Genomic DNA, 27,421 nt, shown 5'->3' on the forward strand with positions numbered 1-27,421 from the left:
ATATCCCAATGGCCTAGAATAGTGCCTGGTACTCAGAAGGTACTCAGAAGGTGCTCAATAAATGTTTGTTGAATAAAAGGAATTTAGAAATTGGGGGATTTCATATACAGTCTGGGTTTATGGCTTATCTTGAAAAGCTGGAAGATTAGACACTTTGAAGACCTTGAAGACCACATTCCCACTTGGCAGGAAGTGGCTGGAGGTGAATGGCTGCCACCCTTCTAAGAGGGACATATGCTGTCCAGCTTGACACAGATCCTGTCGGGGTCTCCTTTTGTCTGGCCACAAAAGCATTTGGGTTTTCAGTACCTATTCTAGGTTCTTCTGCTTTCTTTTCTTTTCTTTTTCTTTTTTTAGAGACTGAGTCTTGCTCTATTGCCCAGGTTGCAGTGGAGTGGTGCGATCTCGGCTCACCGCAACCTCTGCCTCCCAGGTTCAAGTTAATTCTCCTGCCTCTGCCTCCCGAATAGCTGGGATTACGGGTGCATACCACCACGCCCAGTTAATTTTTGTATTTTTAGTAGAGACGGGGTTTCAACATGTTGGCCAGACTGGTCTCTAACTCCTGATCTCAAGTGATCTGCCCATCTCAGCCTCCCATTATAGGCGTGAGCCACCGTGCCCAGCCTTCTGCTTTCTTCAATGTAGAAAGTTCTCCTCTTCACAGGTACTCAGACAGGAAGTACCAGCTCCTTTGAGCATGAGATGTCTCAGGAAGGCTTCAGTGCTGCCATCACCTCTGTAAGTGGCCCTTCATTAAATTGCGGGGGTGGGGCAGGGGGTAGCAAAAAGAAGAGATAGGAGAGATGCAGGGGTTTGGGGACTCTTCTCTGTGATAGGTACTTGGGAGGTAGCTCTGTGAGGGGCAGCGGTGGTCCCTTCTTCCTTCCTCATCAACCCTGTTCTACCCCTTTCCCAGAACGGCCCCTTGCTGAGCACTGTAGGGAGCTATGACTGGGCTGGTGGAGCCTTTCTATATACATCAAAGGAGAAAAGCACCTTCATCAACATGACCAGAGTGGATTCAGACATGAATGATGCTTACTTGGGTAAGTGGGGAGGGCAAGGGTTGCTCTAAGAAGGGGTCAGGATTTGGCATAAGTCAACTAGCATAGATGTCTGGGTCTTTCATAGGTTCTTGGGATAGCTTTAAAGACAGAAACTTCAATTTTTTGTTTGTTTGTTTTCGAGGTGGAGTTTCTTTCTTGTCGCCCAGGCTGTAGTGCAATGGCACAATCTTGGCTCACTACAACCTCTGCCTCCCGGGCTCAAGCGATTCTCCTACCTCAGCCTCCTGAGTAGCTGGTGTTACAAGAATGCACCACCACCCCTGGCTAATTTTTTTTTTTTTTTGAGATGTGGTTTCGCTCTTGTTGCCCAGGCTGGAGTGCAATGGCACGATCTTGGCTCACCACAACCTCCGCCTCCCAGGTTCAAGCGATTCTCCTGCCTCAGCCTCCTGAGTAGCTGGAATTACAGGCATGTGCCACCATGCCTGGCTAATTTTGTATTTTCAGTAGAGACGGAATTTCTCCATGTTGGTCAGCCTGGTTGCAAACTCCCAACCTCAGGTGATCCACCTGCTTTGGCCTCCCAAAGTGCTGGAATTACAGGTGTGAGCCACTGTGCCCGGCCTTTTTTTGTATTTTTAGTAGAGACCGGGTTTCACCATGTTGGCCAGGCTGGTCTGGAACTCCTGACCTCAGGTGATCCGCCTACCTCAGACTCCCAAAATGCTGGGATTACAGGTGTGAGCCATCTCATCCGGCCAGAAACTTCTAAATTGAATTGTAATTATGTTCATAAAGAGAAATATAGTGTAGGGATCAGTTACCCCAACACAGCGAGCATGGGGCTGCCCCAGTGCCTACTCAAGGAGTGGGTCTGCATGGTGGATGAGGGGTCAGGGAATGCACTTCACTTCTCAGACCCCCACCTTCAGGTTATGCTGCCACCGTCATCTTGCGGAACCGGGTGCAAAACCTGGTTCTGGGGGCACCTCGATATCAGCACGTCGGCCTGGTGGCAATGTTCAGGCAGAACACTGGCATGTGGGAGTCCAACGCCAATGTCAAGGGCACCCAGGTGAGTGTGGTTTGTGGAGCATGAATGTGCAAACAGAAGCGCCCTGGGGGCTTAGAGATTCCAGGAGGGGCATTCAGATGACGTGCATGGCCCTCTTGTAAAGGAGCCTTTGGAGGCTGTGAGCTGGGAAATTGTGGGATCAGCTTAGCATTTGAGAAAGCTGTGTCTTCAGCTTTTTAACAACGATAAATAACAATGCTTGCCTGTACAGAGCTCTCTATGGGTCTTCCTGTACTCAGAGCTGGTATTCCACCCATATATAACCAGGATAGCCCTGTTAGTTAATAAAATATTGAACTAATTACGTATTCATTGATGAATGGTGGATTCTCCCTCACCCATGCACTCTGGTGCTTCCCCAGTCTCTGTGGGCTTCCCCATGATCCAGCAACTATGAGGTCAGGAAGAACACTTCACAGACCCTCTAGGATCTGCTCCAGCTATGCCCCTGCTCAGTATCTGTGCAGCCCCAGATGTTCATTATTTTGAATATCACCCCTGCAAAAGCAGCATGGTCACATATTATGTGAGAACTGGTGAGTGAGGCAAAACTCTGTAGTCAAAATCATTCTTGCAAATTCCTGAAATAGGACTGCACCCATGATATGATGCCTATAGTTTTTTATTTTATTTTTTAAATTATACTTTAAGTTCTAGGGTACCTGTGCACAACGTGCAGGTTTGTTACATATGTATACATGTGCCATGTTGGTGTGCTGCACCCATTAACTTGTCATTTACGTTAGGTATATCTCCTAATGCTATCCCTCCCCAGTCTCCCCACCCCACGACAGGCCCCGGTGTGTGATGTTCCCCACCCTGTATCCAAGTGTTCTCATTGTTCAATTCCCACCTATGAATAAGAACACTTGTGCCAGTTTTCAAAGGGAATGTGGTGTTTGGTTTTCTGTCCTTGTAATAGTTTGCTCATAATGATGGTTTCCAGCTTCATCCATGTCCCTACAAAGGACATGAACCATCCTTTTTTATGGCTGCATAGTATTCCATGGTTTATATGTGCCATGTTTTCTTAATCCAGTCTATCACTGATGGACATTTGGGTTGGTTCCAAGTCTTTGCTATTGTGAATAGCACCACAATAAACATATGTGTGCATGTGTCTTTATAGCAGCATGATTTATAATCCTTTGGGTATATACCCAGTAATGGGATGGCTGGGTCAAATGGTATTTTTAGTTCTAGATCCTTTAGGAATCGCCACACTGTTTTCCACAATGGTTGAACTAGTTTACAGTCCCACCAACAGTGTAAAAGCATTCCTATTTCTCCACATCCTCTCCAGCACCTGTTGTTTCTTGACTTTTTAATGATTGCCATTCTAACTGGTGTGAGACAGTATCTCATTGTGGTTTTGATTTGCATTTCTCTGATGGCCAGTGATAATGAGCATTTTTTCATGTGTCTATTGGTTGCATAAATGTCTTCTTTTGAGAAGTGTCTGTTCATATCCTTTGCTCACTTTTTGGTGGGGTTGTTTGATTTTTTTCTTCTGAATTTGTTTAAGTTCTTTGTAGATTCTGGATATTAGCCCTTTGTCAGATGGGTAGATTGTAAAAGTTTTCTCCCATTCTGTAGGTTGCCTGTTCACTCTGATGATAGTTTCTTTTGCTGTGCAGAAGCTCTTTAGCTTAATTAGATCCCATTTGTCAATTTTGGCTTTTGTTGCCATTGTTTTTGGTGTTTTAGTCATGAATTCTTTGCCCATGCCTGTGTCCTAAATGGTATTGCCTAGGTTTCCTTCTAGGGTTTTTATGGTTTTAGGTCTAACATTTAAGTCTTTAATCCATCTTGAATTAATTTTTGTATAAGGTGTAAGGAAGGGGTCCAGTTTTGGCTTTCCACATATGGCTAGCAAGTTTTCCCAGCACCATTTATTAAATAGGGAATCTTTCCCCATTGCTTGTTTTTGTCAGGTTTGTCAAAGATCAGATGGTTGTAGATGTGTGGTATTATTTCTGAGGGCTCTGTTCTGTTCCATGGTCTATATCTCTGTTTTGGTACCAGTACCATGCTGTTTTGGTTATTGTAGCCTTATAGTATAGTTTGAAGTCAGGTAGCATGATGCCTCCAGCTTTGTTCTTTTGGCTGAGGATTGTCTTGGCAATGCAGGCTCTTTTTTGGTTCCATATGAACTTTAAAGTAGTTTTTTCCAATTCTGTGAAGAAAGTCATTGGTAGCTTAATGAGGATGGCATTGAATCTATAAATTACCTTGGGCAGTATGGTCATTTTCACAATATTGATTCTTCCTATTCATGAGCATGGAATGTTCTTCCATTTGTTTGTGTCCTCTTTTATTTTGTTGAGCTGTGGTTTGTAGTTCTCCTTGAAGAGGTCCTTCACATCCCTTGTAAGTTGGATTCCTAGGTATTTTATTCTCTTTGAAGCAATTGTGAATGGGAGTTCACTCATGATTTGGCTCTCTGTTTGTCTGTTATTGGTGTATAGGAATGCTTGTGATTTTTGGACATTGATTTTATATCCTGAGACTTTGCTGAAGTTGTTTATCAGCTTAAGGAAATTTTGGGCTGAGATGATGGGGTTTTCTAAATATACAATCATGTCATCTGCAAACAGGGACTATTTGACTTCCTCTTTTCCTAATTGAATACCCTTTATTTCTTTCTCCTGCCTGATTGCCCTGGCCAGAACTTCCAACACTATGTTGAATAGGAGTGGTGAGAGAGGGCATCTCTGTCTTGTGCCAGTTTTCAAAGGGAATGCTTCCAGTTTTTGCCCATTCAGTATGATATTGGCTGTAGGTTTGTCATAAATAGCTGTTATTATTTTGAGATACATCCCATTCATACCTAGTTTATTGAGAGTTTTTAGCATGAAGGGCTGTTGAATTTTGTCGAAGGCCTTTTCTGCATCTATTGATATAATCATGTGGTTTTTGCCTTTGGTTCTGTTTATATGGTGGATTATGTTTATTGATTTTCGTATGTTGAACCAGCCTTGCATTCCAGGGATGAAGCCAACTTGATCATAGTGGATAAGCTTTTTGATGTGCTGCTGGATTCAGTTTGCCAGTAATTTATTGAGGAATTTTGCATCGATGTTCTTCAGGGATATTGGTCTAAAATTCTCTTTTGCGTGTGTGTGTGTCTCTGCCAGGCTTTGGTATCAGGATGATGCTGGCCTCAAAAAAAGTGAATTAGGGAGGATTCCCTCTTTTTCTATTGATTGGAATAGTTTCAGAAGGAATGGAACCAGTTCCTCTTTGTACCTCTGGTAGAATTCAGCTGTGAATCCATCTGGTCCTGGAATTTTTTTGGTTGGTAGGCTATTAATTATTGCCTCAATTTCAGAGCCTGTTATTGGTCTATTCAGGGATTCAACTTCTTTCTGGTTTAGTCTTGGGAGGGTGTATGTGTCCAGGAATTTATCAATTTCTTCCAGATTTTCTAGTTTATTTGCATAGAGGTGTTTATTGTATTCTCTGATGGTAGTTTGTATTTCTGTGGGGTTGGTGGTAATATCCCCTTTATCATTTTTTATTGCATCTATTTGATTATTCTCTCTTTTCTTCTTTATTGGTTTTACTAGTGGTCTATCAATTTTGTTGATCTTTTCAAAAAACCAGCTCCTGGGTTCATTGATGTTTTGAAGGTTTTTTTGTGTCTCTATCTCCTTTAGTTCTGTTCTGATCTTAGTTATTTCTTGCCATTTGCTAGGTTTTGAATATGTTTGCTCTTGCTTCTCTAGTTCTTTTAATTGTGATGTTAGCATGTCAATTTTAGATCTTTCCTGCTTTCTCTTGTGGGCATTTATTGCTATAAATTTCCTTCCACACACTGCTTTAAATGTGTCCCAGAGATTCTGGTATGTTGTGTCTTTGTTCTCATTTTCAAAGAACATGTTTATTTCTGCCTTCATTTAGTTATGTATCTAGTAGTAATTCAGGAGCAGGTTGCTCAGTTTCCATGTAGTTGAGCGATTTTGAGTGAGTTTCTTAATCCTGAGTTCTAGTTTGATTGCACTGTGGTCTGAGAGACAGTTTGTTATAATTTCTGTTTTTTTACATTTGCTGAGGAATGCTTTACTTCCAACTATGTGGTCAATTTTGGAATAAGTGTGATGTGGTGCTGAGAAGAATGTATATTCTGTTGATTTGGGGTGGAGAGTTCTGTAGATGTCTATTAGGTCTGCTTGGTGCAGAGCTGAGTTCAATTCCTGGATATCCTTGTTAACTTTCTGTCTCATTGATCTGTCTAATGTTGACAGTGGGGTGTTAAAAGTCTCCCATTATTATTGTGTGGGAGTCTAAGTCTCTTTGTAGGTCTCTAAGGACTTGCTTTATGAATCTGGGTGCTCCTGTATTGGGTGCATATATATATATAGGATAGTTAACTCTTCTTGTTGAATTGATCCGTTTACCATTATGTGATGGTCTTCTTTGTCTCTTTTGATCCTTGTTGGTTTAAAGTCTGTTTTATCAGAGACTAGGATTGCAACCCCTGCTTTTTTTTGTTTTCCGTTTGCTTGGTAGATCTTCCTCCATCCCTTTATTTTGAGCCTATGTGTGTCTCTGCATGTGAGATAGGTCTCCTGAATACAACACACTGATGGGTCTTGATTCTTTATTCAATTTGCCAGTCTGTGTCCTTTAATTGGAGCATTTAGCCCATTTACATTTAAGATTAGTATTGTTATGTGTGAATTTGATCCTGTCATTATGATGTTAGCTGGTTATTTTGCTCATTAGTTGATGCAGTTTCTTCCTAGCATCGATGGTCTTTACAATTTGGCGTGTTTTTGCAGTGGCTGGTACTGGTTTTTCCTTTCCATGTTTAGTGCTTCCTTCAGGAGCTCTTGTAAGGCAGGCGTGGTGGTGACAAACTCTCTCAGCATTTGCTTGTCTGTAAAGGATTTTATTTCTCCTTCACTTGTGAAGCTTAGTTTGGCTGGATATGAAATTCTGGGTTGAAAATTCTTTTCTTTAAGAATGCTGAATATTGGCCCCCTCTCTCTTCTGGCTTGTAGAGTTTCTGCCAAGAGATCCGCTGTTAGTCTGATGGACTTCCTTTTGTGGGTAACCCAACCTTTCTCTCTGGCTGCCCTTAAGATTTTTTCCTTCATTTCAACTTTGGTGAATCTGACAATTATGTGTCTTGGAGTTGCTCTTCTCAAGGAGTATCTTTGTGGCATTCTCTGTATTTCCTGAATTTGTATGTTGGCCTGCCTTGCTAGGCTGGGGAAGGTCTCCTGGGTAATATCCTGAAGAGTGTTTTCCAACTTGGTTCCATTCTCCCCGTCACTTTCAGGTACACCGATCAGACGTAGATTTGGTCTTTTCACATAGTCCCATATTTCTTGGAGGCTTTGTTCATTTCTTTTTACTCTTTTTTCTCTAAACTTCTCTTCTCACTTCATTTCATTCATTTGATCTTGAATCACTGATACCCTTTCTTCCACTTGATTGAATCGGCTACTAAAGCTTGTGCATGTATCACGTAGTTCTTGTGCCAAGGCTTTCAGCTCCATCAGGTCATGTAAGGTCTTCTCTATGCTGTTTATTCTAGTTAGCCTTTCGTCTAATCTTTTTTCAAGGGTTTTTGCTTCTTTACGATGGGTTTGAACATCTTCCTTTAGCTCGGAGAAATTTGTTATTACTGATCGTCTGAAGGCTTCTTCTCTCAACTCATCAAAGTCGTTCTCTGTCCAGCTTTGTTCCATTGCTGGTGAGGAGCTGCGTTCCTTTGGAGGAGAAGAGGCACTATGATTTTTAAAATTTTCAGATTTTCTGCTCTGGTTTCTCCCCATCTTTGTAGTTTTATCTACCTTTGGTCTTTGATGATGGTGACGTACAGATGGGATTTTGGTGTGGATGTCCTTTCTGTTTGTTAGTTTTCCTTCTAACAGTCAGGACCCTCAGCTGCAGGTCTGTTGGAGTTTGCTGGAGATCCACTCCAGACTCTGTTTTCCTGGGTTTCACCAGCAGAGGCTGCAGAAGCAGCAAATATTGCAGAATGGCAGATGTTGCTCCCTGATCCTTCCTCTGGAAGCTGTGTCTTAGAGGGGCACCCAGCCGTATGAGGTGTAAGTCGGCCCCTACTGGGAGCCTCCCAGTTAGGCTACTCAGGGGTCAGGGACCCACTTGAGGAGGCAGTCTGTCCATTCTCAGATCTCAAACTCCATCCTGGGAGAACCGCTACTCTCTTCAAAGCTGTCAGACAGGGACTTTTAAGTCTGCAGAAGTTTCTGCTGCCTTTTGTTCAGCTATGCCCCGCCCTTAGAGGTGGAGTCTACAGAAGCAGGCAGGCCTCCTTGAGCTGTGGTGGGCTCCACCCAGTTCGAGCTCCAAGGCTGCTTTGTTTACCTACTCAAGCCTCAGCAATGGCAGACGCCCCTTCCCCAGCCTCACTGCCACCTTGCAGTTCAATCTCAGACTGCTGTGCTAGCTGTGAGTGAAGCTCCATGGGCATGGGACCCTCTGAGCCAGGTGCAGGATATAGTCTCCTGGTGTGCTGTTTGCTAAGACCATTGGAATAGTGACACTTCCCCATTGGGGGAGTGTCCTGATTTTCTGCATGCCATCTGTCATGGCTTCCCTTGGCTAGGAAAGAGAATTCCCTGACCCCTTGGACTTCCCGGGTGAGGCGATGCCCTCCCTTCCTTTGGCTCACGCTCCATGGGTTGCACCCACTGTCTGACAAGCCCCGGTGAGATGAGATGAACCCAGTACCTCAGTTGGAAATGCAGAAATCACTCATCTTCTGCGTCGCTCATGCTGTCAGCTGTAGACTGGAGCTGTTCCTATTCAGCCATCTGGGAACCTCCTCTTCCTGTAGTTCTTAAAAAAAAAAAAATTGCAGGCGGGGCATGGTGGCTTATGCCTGTAATCCTAGTGTAGCAGGACAAGCCATAGACAAAACCCCTCAAACACCGAGTTAAAGAAAGAAGGGCTTTATTCAGCTGGGAGCTTCATCAAGACTCATGTCTCCAAAAACTGAGCTCCCCGAGTGAGCAATTTCTCTTCCTTTTAAGGGCTCACAACTCTAAGGGGGTCCACGTGAGGGGGTTGTGATCAATTGAGCAAGCGGGGGTACGTGACTGGGGGCTGCACGTACCAGTGATCAAAATGGAACAGAACAGGACAGGGATTTTCACAACACTTTTCCATACCATGTCTGGAATCTATAGATAACATAACTGGTTAGGTCAGGGGTCGAACTTTAACCAGACCTAGGACCCAGTGCTGAGCTGTCTACCTGTGGATTTCATTTCTGCCTTTTAGTTTTTACTTATTCTTTCTTTGGAGGAAGAAATTGGGCATAAGACAATATGAGGGGTGGTCTCCTCCCTTATTCCCCTCCTTTGAGACTCTCACTCAATAGTGGGAGTTCTCACTTTTATTCTCACTACCCATGTCTTCTTGCAAGACAGATCGATAGTGATTTATATAGTACACTTGTGCTGAAGCATTTTGGTGAACTAAGGTAGTGATGAAGCTTTTTATCATTTGAAGAAGTACAGGTAGCAAACAAGGGAGCAGTAAGCAGGTTTCTATTACTATTATAACTCCTATTATAAGAGTTTTAAATCTTATTAGCAATGGGAGTAATTTTCTAAACATGGCCCCAGGATCAAATCCATGCCACACTTGCACGGGTACATGTGCCAGTTTTATCATATTTCTAACTATGTCTTCAACTACTTGCCCTTGATCATCTATATGTAGACAGCAATTAGTAAGCTTAAATTTCCTACAGACCCCTCCTTCAGCTGCTAGCAAGTAGTCGAGAGCCAATCTATTTTGATAGATAACATTTCTCATCTGAGTTTCTTGCCAGGCCAGAATAGTCAAGGCTCTGCCAGTCTTATTAGTGATTATTCTTAAGAGAGCTTGTAATTGTATGATTCAGTTGAGCATGTAAATGGGGGTTCGGTATCCCCATAAGCTGTCTTGTGCCTGAGTAGCAGGCCCATAATATTGTATCATTAGGGGGGCCATTCATTATTTTTCCAATTTCCTATAGCTATGCTTTTCTTTTCATGGGAAGCATAGACAGGGAAGCTCAGGAGTTCTCCTGTGGGCAGTAGGAAGAAAGATGGTTTAATAGTGCCAATAACAATTAGCTGCCCACTGGTCAGGTAATTTGGTATAAACTCTATGCCCACATACCCTGTATAATCCAGTGGGGGCTGTCCAGTCCCAGTGGGACCCCGGGTGGGTCCACATGGTTTGCAACTTTAGGAATTTACTAAATGGGTTTTTCTTAGTGTGGTTTGAACTCCACTAGGTGGCTGTTTTTGTCATACTATTACACAGTTTTTGCCCAAGACAGCTGAGTCTTCCCACAGGAAGGGTGAAGTCCTTCCCCACTCTTGCTATAGAGTATTGTGTAGTGACTGAGGCTTTTAGGACCCAGAAGTTATCAGGGTGATTCTTTTGAGCTGGGAATTTGTCAGGAACTGGATCTTTAGGTACTAATTCTCGGGCTTCCCATGGCCATTGATCTCCCATTACAGTTCCTCCACATACATAACATGAAGTGATATTGAGAGACTGGGCTACATGCCCAGCTAATTGCAAAAACAAATTTCTTGTTTTTCCTGGAATTTCTGGTACTGGCACATTCAGTTCATAATAGAAGGTTTGAAATACTGGCTCAGGAGAGTGTTTATAAACTTCTCCTTAAACAATGATACTTACTCAAGAATCCAGTCCAGCCCCATAGATTCCTAGGGTTACATGCTCCCCCTTTTTCCAGTGAGAATCAAGGGGGTTGGTTATTACTAGTTATAAAGGGTTACACTGATTACTGGTACAGGAAGGACCACTTTTCCCTTTCTGAAGGTAGACATGATTCTTTTTAATTTTGTATCCAAGTAGCCTAAATGACACAAGACCAGTATCCACATTTATTTCCACACAGTCCTAATTCATGACAAATATACTTATTTTCTGCCATATAGCCTCTTTCTTAATTAAGAGAACCACATCCTATTCCCAACTTATTACTATTAATGACAGTGCAGGCAAAATCAAATTTCAAGGTCACTTGTTTGGGCACCCCTTTTTCTTCTGTTTTAGCTAACACTTTACTCGTGTCATTTATGAGCCCCCATCAGTCCTCAGTCCTTAATCTCATTTTAAAAACTGTGGTCATGGGAGGTTCAGATGGGTCATAACACACATCAGGTTGGTCATTTCCTGGGCTACATACCTTGTATAGAATAGCATTATACAAGCAAGTTCTTTTTAGAGTCCCTGTACACTTATAATAACCATAAAATAATAGGACCGTAGCAACTTTTGTCCTACCTCAGTGATTTGATGTATACGCTGGGAACAGTGCTCAGTCTGAGGAAGGTCATTTGAAGTCCTTACTGTACAAGTCCAAATTTTAAGGAAAATGAGTCCCGTGATGAGTTTCCTCATGCTTTGGCCATGTGTGGACCAGTCAGCTTCTGGGTGTGACTGGAGCAGGGCTTGTCGTCTTTTTCAGAATCACTTTGCAGGAGTTGGTGAAGCTGCTCCCGTCCACGTACAACTCACAGTCTACTGATGTTCAAGGATGGTCTTGGAGGTTGGGCCCACTGGAATAAACTGAGTCCAATACCTCTACACAGTTATGTTCAACTGGGCTCTCTGATACTGGGAGCAAGGTGGTGGGGTTTAGGGTGTTGCAGACTTCAATGGTTATGTGGGAATTTTCACATAACAAGCTTTGGTACTTGGTTAATCTAGCCTTTGTTAGCCAGTGATGTCCTTTGGCATTCATCAAAGTTACCACAGCAAGGGGAGCCTTTATATTCAGGTTTTGCCCAAGGGTTATTTTATCTGCTTCTTGTGCTAACAGGGCTGTTGCTGCCAGGGCCCTTAGACTTGGGGGCCAGCCTTTGGAAACCCTGTCTAGTTGTTTTGAGAGATAGGCCACGGGCCTTGGCCAGGGCCCCACAGTCTGGGTTAAAACTCCAACTGCCATTTTTTCTCTGTCTGACACATAGAGTGTAAAGGGTTTTGTCAGATCAGGTAGCCCCAGGGCTGGGGCTGACATGAGTTTTTGTTTTAACTCACGAAAAGCTTGTTGCTGTTAGTTGTAATAAATGTAGTTTATCCAATCTACATTTTTATTAACTGTCACCCACCAAAATATTGACTCAAATCCTGCAGCTATTTGATTTCAAGCTTTAAATTGATCTGGTATTCCCCTTGGGACTCCAATTGTGTCTAAATAGATGTGAGAGTCGAAAGACCCATAAGGGGCTTCTCTCACTTTATGATGGCTTATTTTTCCTCCCTCTGGTTGATGAAATGCCAGGGTGAAAGGAATAGACAATTGGACTAAGGTACAAGTGCCACTCCAGTTATTTGGGAGAGTGCCCAGTAAAGGTCCACCACAATACCACCACACATCTGCTCGGGGATGAACAAGGGCTGACTAATTGATAAGCTCTTGAAAATACTTAAGCTCACTGCATCCCTTCAGGTCTCCAAGGAAAGCTAAGTTTCCTCCCTGTTGTGAGAGACACGAAATGAACTTAGTGTTGGGGGATGGAAGTTGGATGCCCCTCGGGGGCTGACCCGCAGGGTGCTGGACTTTGGGATATAGCCAAGAGAACTTGACACGACTTATTTTTTTTTTTTTTTTTTTTTTTTTGAGACGGAGTCTCGCTCTGTCGCCCAGGCTGGAGTGCAGTGGCCGGATCTCAGCTCACTGCAAGCTCCGCCTCCCGGGTTTACACCATTCTCCTGCCTCAGCCTCCCAAGTAGCTGGGACTACAGGCACCCGCCAACTCGCCCGGCTAGTTTTTTGTATTTTTTAGTAGAGACGGGGTTTCGCCGTGTTAGCCAGGATGGTCTCGATCTCCTGACCTCGCGATCCACCCGTCTCGGCCTCCCAAAGTGCTGGGATTACAGGCTTGAGCCACCGCGCCCGGCCGACACGACTTATTGCTACAGGTTGTAGAATCCTGGAAAAAAGCTACCATGCAGCCCACGCCTGGTCGACTGGAGGACCACCTTAGTGGAAAGAGGACAATCTGGGCCTCTGGCCTGCCATGTGCACAAGCATAACAATTGCTTTTGTTTAACGTGCCAATGGAATATTTGATCGATTCCATCCAGGCATTTGCATCTTGGTATCCTGTCTTAATTGCCAAAGTTTAAGTCTTTAATTTCTATGATCCTTTAGAAAAATGAATGTATGATTTTAGGAAATTACAAAAACCAGTTGGGGCAGTCCATCCTTGCTCTTTCGTGGTCCACAGAACTTTGGACCAACTACAGCATAAAAGCTCTACATTGCAGGGCAAGACTCCTGGTTGACACTGGAGTCTTTACCAAAATTTCCCCAGATTAAATGGTCTTAATTTACTAATGCCCAGTCTGAGGAGAGTCAGGAGTGACAGAGGTACTTTTTTGAAGTAGAGAGCTGTCTTTGACTTGGCGTGTCCCTACGGGGTATAACAAGGCAAGCATTAATTGCAGTAGTTTGAGGCGAAATTGGCTTGGTTATGTTAACAACTAGATGGTGAGCAATAGAGCGAGGAAAGAAGAAAGAGTAATAGAATGGATGAAAGAGTTAAATTTTTCTTAGCTTTAGTTTGGTAGGGTTTTCCCCTGGGACTATGGCCCACAGCTCTGGAGAGGATGGCACTTTCTTGACTCGGTTGTGATGAGTCCATCCTTTCTTCGTTGTACGAACAGCAGCCTCGGTGGTTAGCAGCACAAGGTAGGGTCCTTCCTAGGCTGGCTCGAGTTTCCATTTTTTTCAGCTTTTGATGAGAATGTGATCTTTAGGCTGGTGGTGGTTTACCAGAAATTCTAGGGGTGGTACATGTGCTAAAAGATTTTTGGTTTTGAGGGAAAGGAAAGTGGAAGATAAACCAAGTATATAATTTTTAAGAAATTAACCTTTTGTTTTAAATATGGGGACATCAGCAGTGGACTTCATAGTCCTCAGTGCCTTTCTACTGAGAAATTTCCTTTAGCACCTATTTTTATTAGTTTTTAGACCAAAGAAGCCAAACACCATTTTATATTCGACAATGCTTCCTATATGATTTTTATACCAGATAAGCTGAATTTCACCTTTATATTAGTATGTTTTTAATGTTAAACTTAGTTTTAATAAAACTTTGTAGACATATTTATTCAATTTTTAAAGTCTGACCATAAGGTAAGATTTTTGTAGACTTTTTTTTAACCTTTTATAACCTTTGTTACAGAGCAGGTTAGTGCTTTAAGAAAAACCCATTGTGTTTTTATTTTAATGTTCAGTTCACAGAAAAACTGGATGATACCCCTTTAACTTTAGCTAATATGTTTACACACAGCGTTTTCTTTACAATTAACATTTTAAAACTTGCTTAAGCCTTCAAAACAAAAAAAATTTTTAACCTTTTAATGTAGGTAAAAATTTACATTCTTATGCCTCTTTATAATCTTTTTACCAAAGATATATTTTACTTTCCTTATACACTTTGGACATAAACTGTTTTTTAAATAGTACTCAGGAGTACTGTTTAAATTATACAACATTTCCTGCATAAATTTTTTATAACTTTTTTTTCTCTTTCATGACTTTCATAAACAATTCTTTGACTTGCCTCAACTTTCAGACTTATTACAAACATTTCTTTCTTTAAACAACCAGTTAATTTATTTCAGGACAAGAATTTACCATATAACATTCTTTTTACATAAATTCTGCCCCCTCCTCCAGTTCCCCCCCTCCGTTTTTTTTTTTTCGAAGATAACCATTCTTTTCCAAAGCGAACTTCTTTTATGTCTGTGGACTAGACTGTCTAGGGCCACAAGATTAGAAGTTACTATAATACATGTTAAACTTTAACTTTTAGCAAACTTTGCTTTTGTTGAAAACCTTGTAAGTTTGGGATTTCAATTATCCTTTGCTATTAATAAGACCTTGTTTAGTTCAAATTAACTTAGAATTGGTATAGATGGCTTTTTTTTTTTTCTTCAGTTACCCAGGAGGAACCATCTACAGTTCTGTCCTGAAGGAAGTTCCTCCTAGGTCTTGTCGGACCTTTGTATGGTAATTAAGATTTAGATCCCCTGTTAGGAAACCTGCTGGGTTGAGGGAATTTTCAGTGCTTAATGTTAAATCATCTTTTTTTTTTTTTTCCTTAGGATACTTCTGAACTGGTGAGCTGTGCTCACAATGAGGTTTCCTCTAAAAGTTATTTTTTTTACTTTCTTCTGTTAGCAAAGCAGTTGCCACTACAGATTGAATGCATTTGGGCCATATGTGGGTTACTGGGTTAAGGATTTTTGATATGAAGGCCTCAGTGCTTTTGGGATACGCCCTTGTTTACACTGACAACAAAGTGGTGTGGCGTGTTATAGGGTTACTGAGAATACCTTTAATTATCAATTATAGGTTTTAAATTTACCTTGGCTTTTAAAGGAATAGGGTACACTGTTTTATTCTTAACTACTTACATCTCTCTCTCTTTCTTTCTTCCTTTCTCTCTTTGACTTTCTATCTCTCTCTCTTTGACTTTCCTTTTGCCTCTGTCTCTTCCTTTCTCTCTCTGCCTCTGTCCTTCTCTCTCTCCCTCCTTGACTCCCTCTTTGTCTCTCTGTCTCTTCCTTCTATCTCTTCCTCTCTCTCTTTGCCTCTTTTCCTCTCTGTCTCTTTCCTTTCTGTTCTCTGCTGGTCTTTCCTTGCCTCTTCCAGCTGCTTATGCTGCTGTTCTCTCAACCATTGTGGTGGGGGTAGGGGGAGGTCTAAAACTAGCTGTAACCAAGTGTCTGTGTATGGGAACTGGTCTGGATGCCCTGGTTTACAGGTTATCTTGTGCCATACCTTTGAAACAAGGGGCCTGTCCAGGCTTCCTTCTGATGGCCAACCCACCTCTAATGCTGGCCAGTCTGTCTTACACAAAGTTTTAAGTTTTCCTGGTGTCATAGTACTCCATATGATTTGTTTTTCTAAGACCACCAGAGCGGGCACAAAAGAACCAGTGACTAGGCAAGTGTAGGAGCAAAACTGCAAGTTTATTTTGGTCACCTAGCTTCAGGGGAAGAAGGTGGGTAGGGAGAGGTCTGTCGGCTTCCGGCAAATGAGGCCCACAGAGTCGCCCGTGGAGCTCTCGGACGGAGTTCCGACACTCCCGACCGCAGTGGGGAAGCTGGGAAGTCCGTGCGTGGCATTCGTCCGGAGCGACTTTTCTAGGAGTGGGAGGGCGATAGGCGGGGCACGGGCGTGTCGGGGGGCGTTCTGCAGGTGCGACGAGGTAAATCTTGGTCTCTTCAGATTGACATCACCTGGCGCATGCCTAGTTGGTCTGCACCTTCCCGGGTCGCCGGCTGCATTTTCGCGCGTGCGGGAAAAGTTGGGGGGATGAAGAACCCGGAAGTGCACCATCTTGCCTCCGTTCATCCAAACAGTCCAACCTTTTATTGATAATAGTGATAAAGGGGCGCCGTGGTCTGTCTGGCTACTTCCTGCTGTTAAGGGGCGCTGTTAAGGTCGGGGCCCATGGTTGGCATTTGGACGTACAGATGAAGAATAAAATAAGGCACAGTATTAGTATAGGAACGAGGTATGGAAGCATTTGTTGGAATATGGGCAAAACCCAGAAGGAAGGTCCTGGCAAGGTTGGGGTATTAAGGTTCTGTATCTCAGTTTTTTCTTTTATTGAGGGTTTGAATGTTAGTGTCTACTAGGCCTGACTTGCTAACATAATAGCAGCACTCTTCTCCAAGGAAGAGACAAGTGCCTCCTTTTTCAGCTGTAAACAAGCCTAGGGCTCGCCTGTTTTGGGCAGCTACTTGGGCTATTGAGGTAGTTCGGTGCTGCAGGGAGGCCAGGCTTTCAGCTGATTCCAATAACTAGAGGGAGGAAAACAGCCCGTTTTTGACGGAAGTGGCGTAGTGACACGGAAAGTTGCTGGAAAAGCTCTGCTACTTCTGCCTGGCTGTATAAAGTTAGACTGGGGACCAAGGACACGGGGACATAGAGGGATCAGTTAATGGCTGTATGGTTAAGAGTTTTAGAGAGAGACCAGTTGCACCAGAAATAGCCTCCAATGGGGGCTGTTTGGCCTCCACTGGGTGCCTGAGTATGATTACCTCAGGATGAATTTGGAGTTGAATAATGGAAAGGAAGGATTGGGCTATTTGGATTTTGGTATAGTGGCGCCTGGAGTGTGAGTGAATTGTGGGATGTTTGACCAGTTGTGTTGAAGGCCCTGGGCAGGGGGCTGCCACTAGGCGGGGGCCTTCTAAAGCCTCACAGAGGAAGCAGTGGGAGAGATTGGTTATATTCACAGTGTAGGTTAAGTTTAGCCTTTGGCGGATAAGTGTGAGCCATGAGAAAGGGGTCTCTATTGTGCGGAGAGAAGTTTGATAGCCTTAAGGAAGACAACTGGCAGAACTATGTACTACTGAGTGTGTTCGGCTGTCTTGTGGCCAAGTTTCAGTGATGAGAAAAAAATTGCCATACAGTAGGCGGACTAGCAAAGGTCTGAGTGTATGAGTGAAACAGCAATATAAGTATAAAATGAGACTTCATTTTCAGTGTAGTCACGGAGTGTCCCTTGCCACTGGAGATGTTCGATGAAGGTTAGGAGACGGGAGAACCACTGCTCTGGACTATTGTCTGGAGGTAGATATGGGTCTGGGGTTATGTATTGAAAGTCTGATAGGTTTATGTAGAGGATGGTTAGAAAGCGAGCTAAGCACCAGGGGTCAGGGAGCATGAACTAGTTAAGAAAGTTTAGTAAGTTTGAGGCGAGTGGGGGAAAGTTGAACTGATGTCCACTGATTGTTCCCAGTGGGGGCCCTTTTTAGCTGGGAAGTATGAATCCAATGCGTGTGTCCTAGGAGTTTTGCTGCTGTATGTGTAGACAGGAGGACAATGTATGGGCCTTTCCACCTGGGCTGTAAGTCTTTGGCTTGGATATCTTTTATGTATACTTGGTCTCCGGGACTGAGGGAGAGATGTGGGTTGTAGGCGTCTGTTGGAGGAGGGTGTGCTAACTCAGCGTGTTGTCTTAGGAGTTGTCTGAGAAGAGTGAGATATGGGAGGTAGTTCGCCAAAGGGGCTGGCAGGGAAGGTATTTGTTGGAGGGTTAGGGGCCGTCCGTAGACTAATTCGAACGGACTGAGGCCTGTTGGGCTTCGAGGTGCTGCCCGCAGCCGGGTCAGGGCTAAGGGAAGGAGAGTTACCCACGACTGCCGGGTTTCAACTGAGAGTTTGGTGAGCTGCTGTTTGATGAGTCCTTTTGCCTTTTCTACCTTACCAGAAGACTGAGGCCTATAAGGGATGTGGAGTTTCCAGGTGATGTGTAGGAGGGCTGCCACCTGTTGGACTACCTTAGAGATGAATGCTGGACCATTGTCGGATTGAAGAGTGACCGGGAGGCCAAACCTAGGAATAATATGTTCAGTGAGTATAGAGGCAACAATGTTAGCGGTTTCTCCTGTGGTAGGATAGGCCTCGATCCACCCTGAAAAGGTGTCCACAAGGGTTAAGAGGTATCTGAATTTTTTATGTCTTGGCATATGTGTGAAATCAATTTGCCAATCTTCACCTGGTTGGTGTCCTCTGAGTTGATGGCTGGGATGGGGATTACACAATGCGCCTTGAGGATTTGCCTTTAGGCAGGTAGAGCACTGCTGGTTGATTGTAAGTAAGTGTTTTTGTAGTGTTGGACAGTGGAGGAGGGGATTTAGGAAATCATATAAGGCTTTGGGTCCTATATGTAAAGAATTATGTATGTCTGTTAGAATGGTATGGAGTTGTGTTTCAGGAATAACTAGTTTGTTATCAATATATATCCAGTCACCTGTAGTTAGTTTGGCTGTTGGATTTTGTAATAGCTTAGCCTTTTCTTCCTGAGTGTAATTAGGGGCATACTGAGGGGAGAGAAAACAGGCAGAAGGAGGCTTAGGGGTGGAAAATCCGGTGGCTGACTTGGCAGTGACGTCAGCGAAATTGTTGCCAGCTGCTACCGGGTTAGATGAAGTTTGGTGCCCTTTACAATGTATAATGGCTACCTTGGAAGGTGCCGACAGTGCATCTAGTAGTTTGAGTATTTGGTTTTTGTTAATAATAGGGGTACCGCCGGTGGTTAAAAACCCTCTCTCTTTCCAGATGACTGAATGGGTGTGTGCGATTAGAAAAGCATATTTAGAATCTGTGTATATGTTTACTGTTTTTCCTTTTGATAGTAGGAGTGCCTTGGTTAGTGCAGTGAGTTATGCCTGCTGTGATGTGGTTCCTTGTGGTAGGGGTTTTGTCTCTAAAACTGTGGAAGAGGTAACTACTGCATATCCTGCCTGTCTGTTTCCTTGAGGGTTGATAAAGGAGCTGCCATCCACAAATAGGGTTAGTTGTGCATTCTGAAGGGGCTGGTCATGCAAGTGTAGGTGGCTGGGGGGTTGAGCCTCCAGAACCTTAGGACAAGAATGTTTAGTATGGGGTGGTTTAAGAGAGTCTGGCAGTAAAGTGGCTGGATTTAGAGAGGAGCAAACTTCTAAAGTAACAGTGGGGTCTTCTATGAATAAGAGATGGAAAAGTTGGAGCTGGGTTGGAGTTAAGTGGCTAATACTTTTATGAGAGATGAGATCCTGAAGACGGTGTGTGGAGAGGACTGTTAGATTACTGCCTCTAATGAGCTTTTTTGCTTCCTGGGTCAGGCAGGCTGCCGCTGCTAGCGCACGCAGACAGGGTTGCCAGCCTTGTACAGTTGGGTCTAGCTGTTTGGATAGATAGGCCACAGGACGGTGGGTGTTACCGACAGGCTGGGCTAAGAGACCAACTGCCACTTTCTGCCTTTCATCTGTAAAGAGTTGGAAGGGACGCTGGAAATCAGGCAGTGAGAGAGTGGGTTGTGAGAGAAGGCAAGCTTTTAAGCGGGTGAAATGAGTCGAGATTAACTTGGGGTTGGACAAAGGCCCATGTGGGGTTTCTTTAACTGCGGCGTATAAAGGTTTGGCTAGGATTCCAAAATTGGGGATCCAATGTCTGAAGAAACCTATTAGACCTAGGAAGGATTGAATTTCTTTTGCATCTTGAGGGGGAAGAAGGTTATGTATTAGGGCCATGCGGTCGGTAGTTAGAGACCGGGTTGTTGGGGTGATTTCAATTCCTAAGTATATGACGGTTTGGCAAGAAATTTGGGCCTTGTGTTTAGATACTTTATAACCTAATGAGCCTAAATGGTTGAGGAGAGTTGCAGTGTCTAGAAGAGAGTCTTGCTTGGTAGGGCTACAGATTAGGAGATCATCTACATACTGCAGAACTTTGCTATTAGTGAGAGGGCAGGAGGCAAGGTCTTTTGCTAAGGCCTGACCAAAGAAATGGGGGCTGTCCCGGAACCCTTGTGGGAGGACTGTCCACGTCAGTTGAGTGGAGGTATGTGTGTCTGGGTCCTCCCATGTGAAAGCAAAAAGGAACTGGCAGTCTGTGTGTAGGGGTATGGTAAAGAAAGCATCCTTAAGGTCTAGCACAGTAAAATAAGTAGAATTGGTGGGGATATGGGACAGAAGGGTGTAAGGGTTGGGAACTACAGGGTGCGTGGGACGGGTGCCTTCATTGACTAGCCGAAGATCCTGTACTAACCTATACGTTCCATCTGCCTTTTTAACTGGAAGTATTGGAGTGTTACAGGGGGAATGTGTGTGGACAAGAATATGTTGGCTAAGTAGTCGCGTGATAATTGGCTTTAAACCTTGTAGATGTGTCGGAGAGAGAGAGAATTGGGGGCGGTTTGGGAAACGAGTGGGATCTTTGAGCTTGACGAGAACTGGTGGGTGGTGGGCAGCTATGACCAGGGTGGAAGTGTCCCACACTTGAGGGTGTACAGAAATAGGGAAGATGGGGGGTGGGGGTGACATAGGAGGAGCGTGTGCGCTTGCACAAAGCATGAGCAACAGGTCATGAGGGGGTTGAAGGGGAGTGGATGGGTTGGTGGGAATGTATATGGAGGCCTTTAAGGTGCTCAGGATGTCTCGGCCTAGTAAGGGGGTAGGGCATGAGGGTATGATGAGGAACGAGTGCGCAAAGTAGTTGTTGGCCAGGCAGCAACTGAGGAGTGGAGTTTTTCGTGGGGTGGATGGCTTTCCGTCTACTCCTACTACAGAGATATTGGATGGAAGGCTAGGTCCAGAGAAGGACGGCAAAACAGAATAGGTAGCCCCACTATCTATTAAAAAATTAATTGTCTTACCTGCTACCAGGAGAGTTACCCGCGGCTCGGCGAGGGTGATGGGGGTCCCCGAGTCTCGGCACCTTCAGTTGTAGTTGTCGTCCAGATGTAGGAGCTGGAAGGAGCTCCCAGGATCCTGGGAAAGGGGGTCACGTGGAGACGCAGCACCTATTCTCAGGGTGGGGCAATCAGACTTCCAGTGTCCTCCCTGCTGGCAAGCAGGGCAGGGGGCTGCTGGTGGACGAGGGTTAGGACATTCATTGGCCCAATGTCCTGACACCTTGCACTTATAGCAAGGCTGCGTTGGGACTCGGGGACCTTGCAGACACCTGTTGGCATAGTGTCCTGCCTTGCCGCACTTATAGCAGGCTCCTTTCGTGGCCTTGGAGTCTGTGGGGTGTGTGCTCTCTGGTCTGGGGTTACAACTGGGCTGTAAAGCCGCTGCTAGGAGCTGGACCTTCTGTTTGAGGCGTGCCTGTCGCACTGCCTCAGCCGTCTGCTCTCTGGAGTTATAGACCTTAAAGGCTAATTTAACCAGGTCTTGTATTGGTGCCTGAGGACCATCCTCTACCTTTTGAAGTTTCTTACGAATGTCAGGAGCTGATTGAGAAATGAAATAAGACGCCAAAATGGTGGCCCCTGTGGGGGAGGCCGGATCTAACTGGGTATATTGGATTAGAACCTCAGTCAGCCTATTTAAGAATGCGGCTGGATTTTCTTCTGGATTTTGAATAATTTCTTTTAATTTGTTAAAATTTACAGTTTTGTTTGAGGCTGTTTGCATACCAGCCAACAAACACTGAACCATTATGTCTCACCTACGGCGCCCAGGCTGGTTTGCTTGATAGTTCCAGTCCGGGTCTGCCGAGGGGACTGCTTGCTCCCCTAGTGGGATGGCGGCATCAGTTAAATGTAGTTGGTTGGCGTGCTGCCTGGCGGCTGCTAGGATGCGCTCTTGCTCCTCAGGGTTTAGGGTGGAGGTTAGGATAACCTGGAGGTCATGCCAAGTTAAGTCATAGGCCTGACAAAGGTATCTAAATTCCTTTATGTAGATGGTGGGATTAGCTGAGAAATCCCCTAAACGCTTCTCAATTTTGGAAAGATCGGCCAATGAAAAAGGGACATGTACTCTGACTACCCCCTCCGCCCCAGCCACCTCTCGCAAAGGCGCTAACACTGTGGGAGGGTGTGGGGCAGGAGTGGAGGCATCAGCAGGGCACTTAGAGCGGGTGTGTGCAGAGATAGGAGACTCAAGACAGCCAGTTGGGGGCCCTGAAGGAAGCACGGGACTGAGTGGATTACTAGTAGGTAAGGAAGAGGAAGGAGGAGTCCAGGCGGAGGGAGGAGAAGTATAGGGCGGAAGTGAGGGAAACCCTAGATCCTCCGGCTGCACAGAAAGGAATGAAGACTCCTCTTTTTTGGGTTCCTGTGAGCCGGCGTCCTTGGCTAGCATAACTTGGGCCGAAGAGCACTGGCTACACAGGTCGGGACGAGAGCATAAGGCCCAAAAGCCTTGTATGTACGTAATTTCAGACCACTTGCCTAACCGCTGGCAGAAATTGCTGAGGTCGGTCAGAAAATTGCGATCTAGGGTGCCCTCTGGTGGCCACTGAGACTGATTGTCTAGTTTGTATCGGGGCCACGCCACAGTGGAAAGGAAAATTAACCGCTTCCTCCTAAGGCCTTGTTCGAGCTGTAAGGTTTTTAAATTGGCTAGGAGGCACCCCAAGGGGGTGCTCTTTGGAAATTTGGACTGGGGGTTTCCCATTTGTTTCCTCTTTACTTACACAATGGACACAGTGGAAATGGAAGTGGATCTCTGCCTGGCTTCAAAGCGTCCTTTGGAACCAGCAGAGACAGACTGGAGGCTCATGGAGCCAAAGTGGAGATTACCTTCAGGCGGACGTCTCCATCCTGAATGGGTCTCCCAAGCCACTTGGTGGCTCAAAAGTGGGCCTCAGACCTGCGCAGGATTTTTGGCTGAGGGAGGTAAAGAGGAGACAAGGGCACTTACCCCAGAGAGGCCGGTGCTCTTTGGAAATTTGGACTGGGGGTTTCCCGTTTGTTTCCTCTTTACTTACACAATGGACACAATGGAAATGGAAGTGGATCTCTGCCTGGCTTCAAAGCGTCCTTTGGAACCAGCAGAGACAGACTGGAGGCTCTTGAAGCCAAAGTGGAGATTACCTTCAGGTGGACGTCTCCGTCCTGAACGGGTCTCCCGAGCCACGTGGTGGCTCCAAATGGACCTCGGACCTGTGCAGGATTTTGGCCGAGGGAGGTAAAGAGGAGACAAGGGCACTTACCCCAGAGAGGCCGTGAGAGTGAGGGAAGCGGGTCTCAGGTCCTGGTCCGTCTGTGGCGTGGAACGAGGAGGAGGAGGAGGCTCCCCAGACCCTGGGGGCCCTGAGGAGGGGTCTCCTCCGGGGTTCGGCACCAACTGATTTGTTTTTCTAAGACCACCAGAGCGGGCACAAAAGAACCAGCGACTAGGCAAGTGTAGGAGCAAAACTGCAAGTTTATTTTGGTCACCTAGCTTCAGGGGAAGAAGGTGGGTAGGGAGAGGTCTGTCGGCCTCTGGCAAATGAGGCCCACAGAGTCACCTGTGGAGCTCTTGGACAGAGTTCTGACAGTCCCGACCGCAGTGGGGAAGCTGGGAAGTCCGTGCGTGGCATTCGTCCGGAGCGGCTTTTCTAGGAGTGGGAGGGCGATAGGTGGGGCACGGGCGTGTCGGGGGGCATTCCGCAGGTGCGACCAGGTAAATCTTGGTCTCTTCGGATTGACATCACCTGGCGCATGCCTAGTTGATCTGCACCTTCCCGGGTCGCCGGCTGCATTTTCGCGCGCGCGGGAAAAGTTGGGGGATGAAGAACCCGGAAGTGCACCATCTTGCCTCCGTTCATCCAAACACCATAGTCTCCCTTAAATCCTTTCTTGAAAATTTTCAACATAGTTCCTAGTGGGGTGGGCTTACTTTGTGCCTCGCCCATGCTTCCTTGAGACAAAACACCACGCTCACAACACACACACACCACAAAACAAAGAACGAGTAAAAAGGGCACACACACACACTTTTACAGTTTACACCAAACCAGAATCAAAACCAAAATCAGAGTATCAAGAAATCCAAGCCAGGTCAAAACCAAAACCAAAGTATCAAGCAATCCAAGTCAAGTTAAAAACAAAAACCAAAATGCCAGTACAGGCACATCATGGGTGATCAGGCCACGCTTCCACTCAAATGGAGTGGGCAAGTTCCAAAGACCAGTCTTACCAAGTTTCAGATGTCTGGACTCCAAGTGCCAATTCCTTCCTGGTGTTCAGCCACTGCGTTGATCCTCTGTGGGGGCCTGCCACACAGTGCTCTGGCAAAGCATTCCACCAGGGCAGTTGCCTACCCAGGAGTGCTGTCAGCATCTGCATTGCTCAAGCTGGCCAGAGTCCCCGCAGGGATGCTCCACAGGGCAAGCCTAAAGGGCCGCCCTGACTGTCCATTAATCACCTCACTTCATGGTCAGGGAACCAAGAAATATAGCAGGACAAGCAATAGACAAAACCCCTCAGACACTGAGTTAAAGAAGGAAGGGCTTTATTCGGCGGGGAGCTTCAGCAATACTCAGGTCTCCAAAAACCGAGCTCCCAGAGTGAGAAATTCCTGTCCCTTTTAAGGGCTCACAACTCTAAGGGGGTCCACATGAGGGTGTCATGATTGATTGAGCAAGCAGCGGGTACGTGACTGGGGGTTGCATGCACTGGTAATGAGAATGGAACAGAACAGGACAGGGATTTTCACAATGCTTTTCCATACCATATCTGGAGTCTATAGATAACATAACCGGTTAGGTCAGGGGTCAATCTTTAACCAGACCCAGACCGTGGTCCCGGACTGTCTGCCTGTGGATTTCATTTCTGCCTTTTAGTTTTTACTTCTTTCTTTGGAGGCAGAAATTGGGCATAAGACAACATGAGGGTTGGTCTACTCCCTTACTAGCACTTTGGAAGGCTGAGGCAGGCGGATCACCTGAGGTCAGGAGTTTGAGACCAGCCTGGCCAATATGGTGAAACTCCGTCTCTACTAAAAATAAAAAATAAAAAAATAAAAAAATAGCCAAGCATAGTGGCGTGTGCCTGTCCCAGCTATTCAGGAGGCTGAGGCAGGAGAATCGCTTGAACCCGGGAGGCAGAGGTTGCAGTGAACTGGGATCATACCACTGCACTCCAGCCTGGGCGACAGGGCAAGACTTTGTCTCAATTAAAAAAAAATAATTTCAATGTTTAGATTCAGGAGTACGCGTACAGGCTTGTTACATGCAGCATTGCATGTTGCTGAGGTTTGGGCTACAGATCCCATCACCCAGGTAGTGAGCATAGTACCTGTGGTGTTTTTTCTTTTTTCTTTTTCTTTTCTTTCTTCCTTTTTGTTTTTTTTTTTTTTTTTTTTTAGAGACAGGGTCTCACTATGTTGCCCAGGCTGGTTTTGAACTCCTGAGCTCAAGCAATCCTCCTGCCTTGGCCTCCCAAAATGCTGAGATTACAGGCGTGAGCCACTGAGCCTGGACCAATAGGTGGTTTTTCAACCCACCTCCTGCTCCCCCATCTGGTAGTCTGCAGTATCTATTGTTCCTATCTTTATGTCTATGTATACCCAATGTTTAGCTCCCACTTATAAGTGAGAACATGCAGTAATTGATTTTCTGTTCCTGTGTCAATTCACTTAGGATTATAGCCTCCAGCTGCATCCATGTTGTCACAAATCATGTGATTCATTCTTTTTTGTGGTGGCGTAGTATTCCATGGTGTATATGTACCACATTTTCTTATCCAATCCACCATCGATGGACACCTAGGTTGATTCCATGTCTTTCTATTGTGAATAGTGCTGTGATGAATATATAAGCATGTATCGTTTTGGTAGAACAGCTTATATTCTTTTGGATATATGGCCAGTAATGAGATTGCTGGGTTGAATAGTAGCCCTGTTTTATATTCGTTGAGAAATCTTCAAACTGCTTTCCACAGTGGCTGGACTAATTTACATTCCCACCAGCCAAAAATGTATAAGCATTCCTTTTTCTGCATAGCCTCACCGGCATCTGTTACTGTCTTTTTAATAATAGCATTCTGACTGGTGTGAGATGGTATCTCATTGTGGTTTATGATTTGCATTTCTCTGGTGATTAGTGATAATGAACTTTTGTTTCAAATGTTTTTTGACTACTTGTATGTCTTCTTTTGAGAAGTGTCTGTTTATGTCCTTTACCTACTTTTTAATGGGGTTATTTGTTTTTTGCTTGTTGATTTGTTGAAGTTCCTTATAGATTCTGGATTTCAGACCTTTGTCAGATGTGGTTTGCAAATATTTTCTCCCATTCTGTAAGTGTTCTGTTTACTCTGTTGATAGTTTCTTTTGCTCTACAGAAACTTTTGAGTTTAATTAGTTCCCACTTGTTGCTTTTGTTTTTGTTGTAGTTGCTTTTGAGGACTTAGCCAAAAGTTTTTTGCCAAGGCTGATGTTGAAAAAGTATTTCCTAGGTTTTCTTCTATGATTTTAATAGTTTGAGGGCTCACATTTAAATCTTTAATCCATGTGATTTAAGTCTTTAATCACATTTAAATGTTTAGTACACCTTGAGTTGATTTTTGTATAAGGTGTAAGGAAGGGATTCAGTTTCATTCTTCTGCGTATGGATAGCCAGTTATCTCCACAGTATTTATTGAATAGGGAGTTCTTTCCTCATTGCTTGCTTCATAGTCTTTATTGAAGATCAGGTGGTTGTAGGTGGGTGGCTTTATTTCTGGGCTCTCTGTTCTATTCCATTGGTCTATGTGTCTGTCTTTGTACCTATAGCCTCATACTATAGGTACAAATACCTATAGTTTTGGTTACTATAGCCTCATATTTGGGTGGTGTGATGCCTCCAGCTTCGTTATTTTTGCTTAGGATTGCTTTGGCTATTCAGGCTCTTTTTTTTGTTCCATATTAATTTTAGAATAGTTTTTTTCTAATTCTGTGAACAATGGCATTGGTAGTTTGATACAAATAGCATCGAATCTGTAAATTGCTTTGAGCAGTGTGGTCATTTTAACTATATTGATTCTTCCAATCCATGAGCATGGAATACTTTTCCATTCATTTGTGTCATCTCTGATTATTTCAATGGTGTTTTGTATTTCTCTTTGTA

General features: G+C 44.6%; 1 protein-coding gene across 2 annotated transcripts in view; it reads left to right on the top strand.

Annotated features, from left to right (window-relative positions):
• ITGAM (integrin subunit alpha M) overlaps window positions 1–27,421 on the top strand; it is an 87,136-nt gene that overhangs the window by 14,624 nt on the left and 45,091 nt on the right. For both annotated transcript variants that reach the window (XM_010362268.2, XM_010362269.2), the window contains exons 10-12: window positions 668–741; window positions 920–1,049; window positions 1,943–2,085. In XM_010362268.2, the coding sequence (XP_010360570.1) occupies window positions 668–741; window positions 920–1,049; window positions 1,943–2,085 (347 nt within the window). The remainder of the gene's footprint in view (window positions 1–667; window positions 742–919; window positions 1,050–1,942; window positions 2,086–27,421) is intronic.

This window comes from Rhinopithecus roxellana, chromosome 20, assembly GCF_007565055.1.
Source record: "Rhinopithecus roxellana isolate Shanxi Qingling chromosome 20, ASM756505v1, whole genome shotgun sequence".
NCBI classification, from domain to species: Eukaryota; Metazoa; Chordata; class Mammalia; order Primates; family Cercopithecidae; genus Rhinopithecus; species Rhinopithecus roxellana.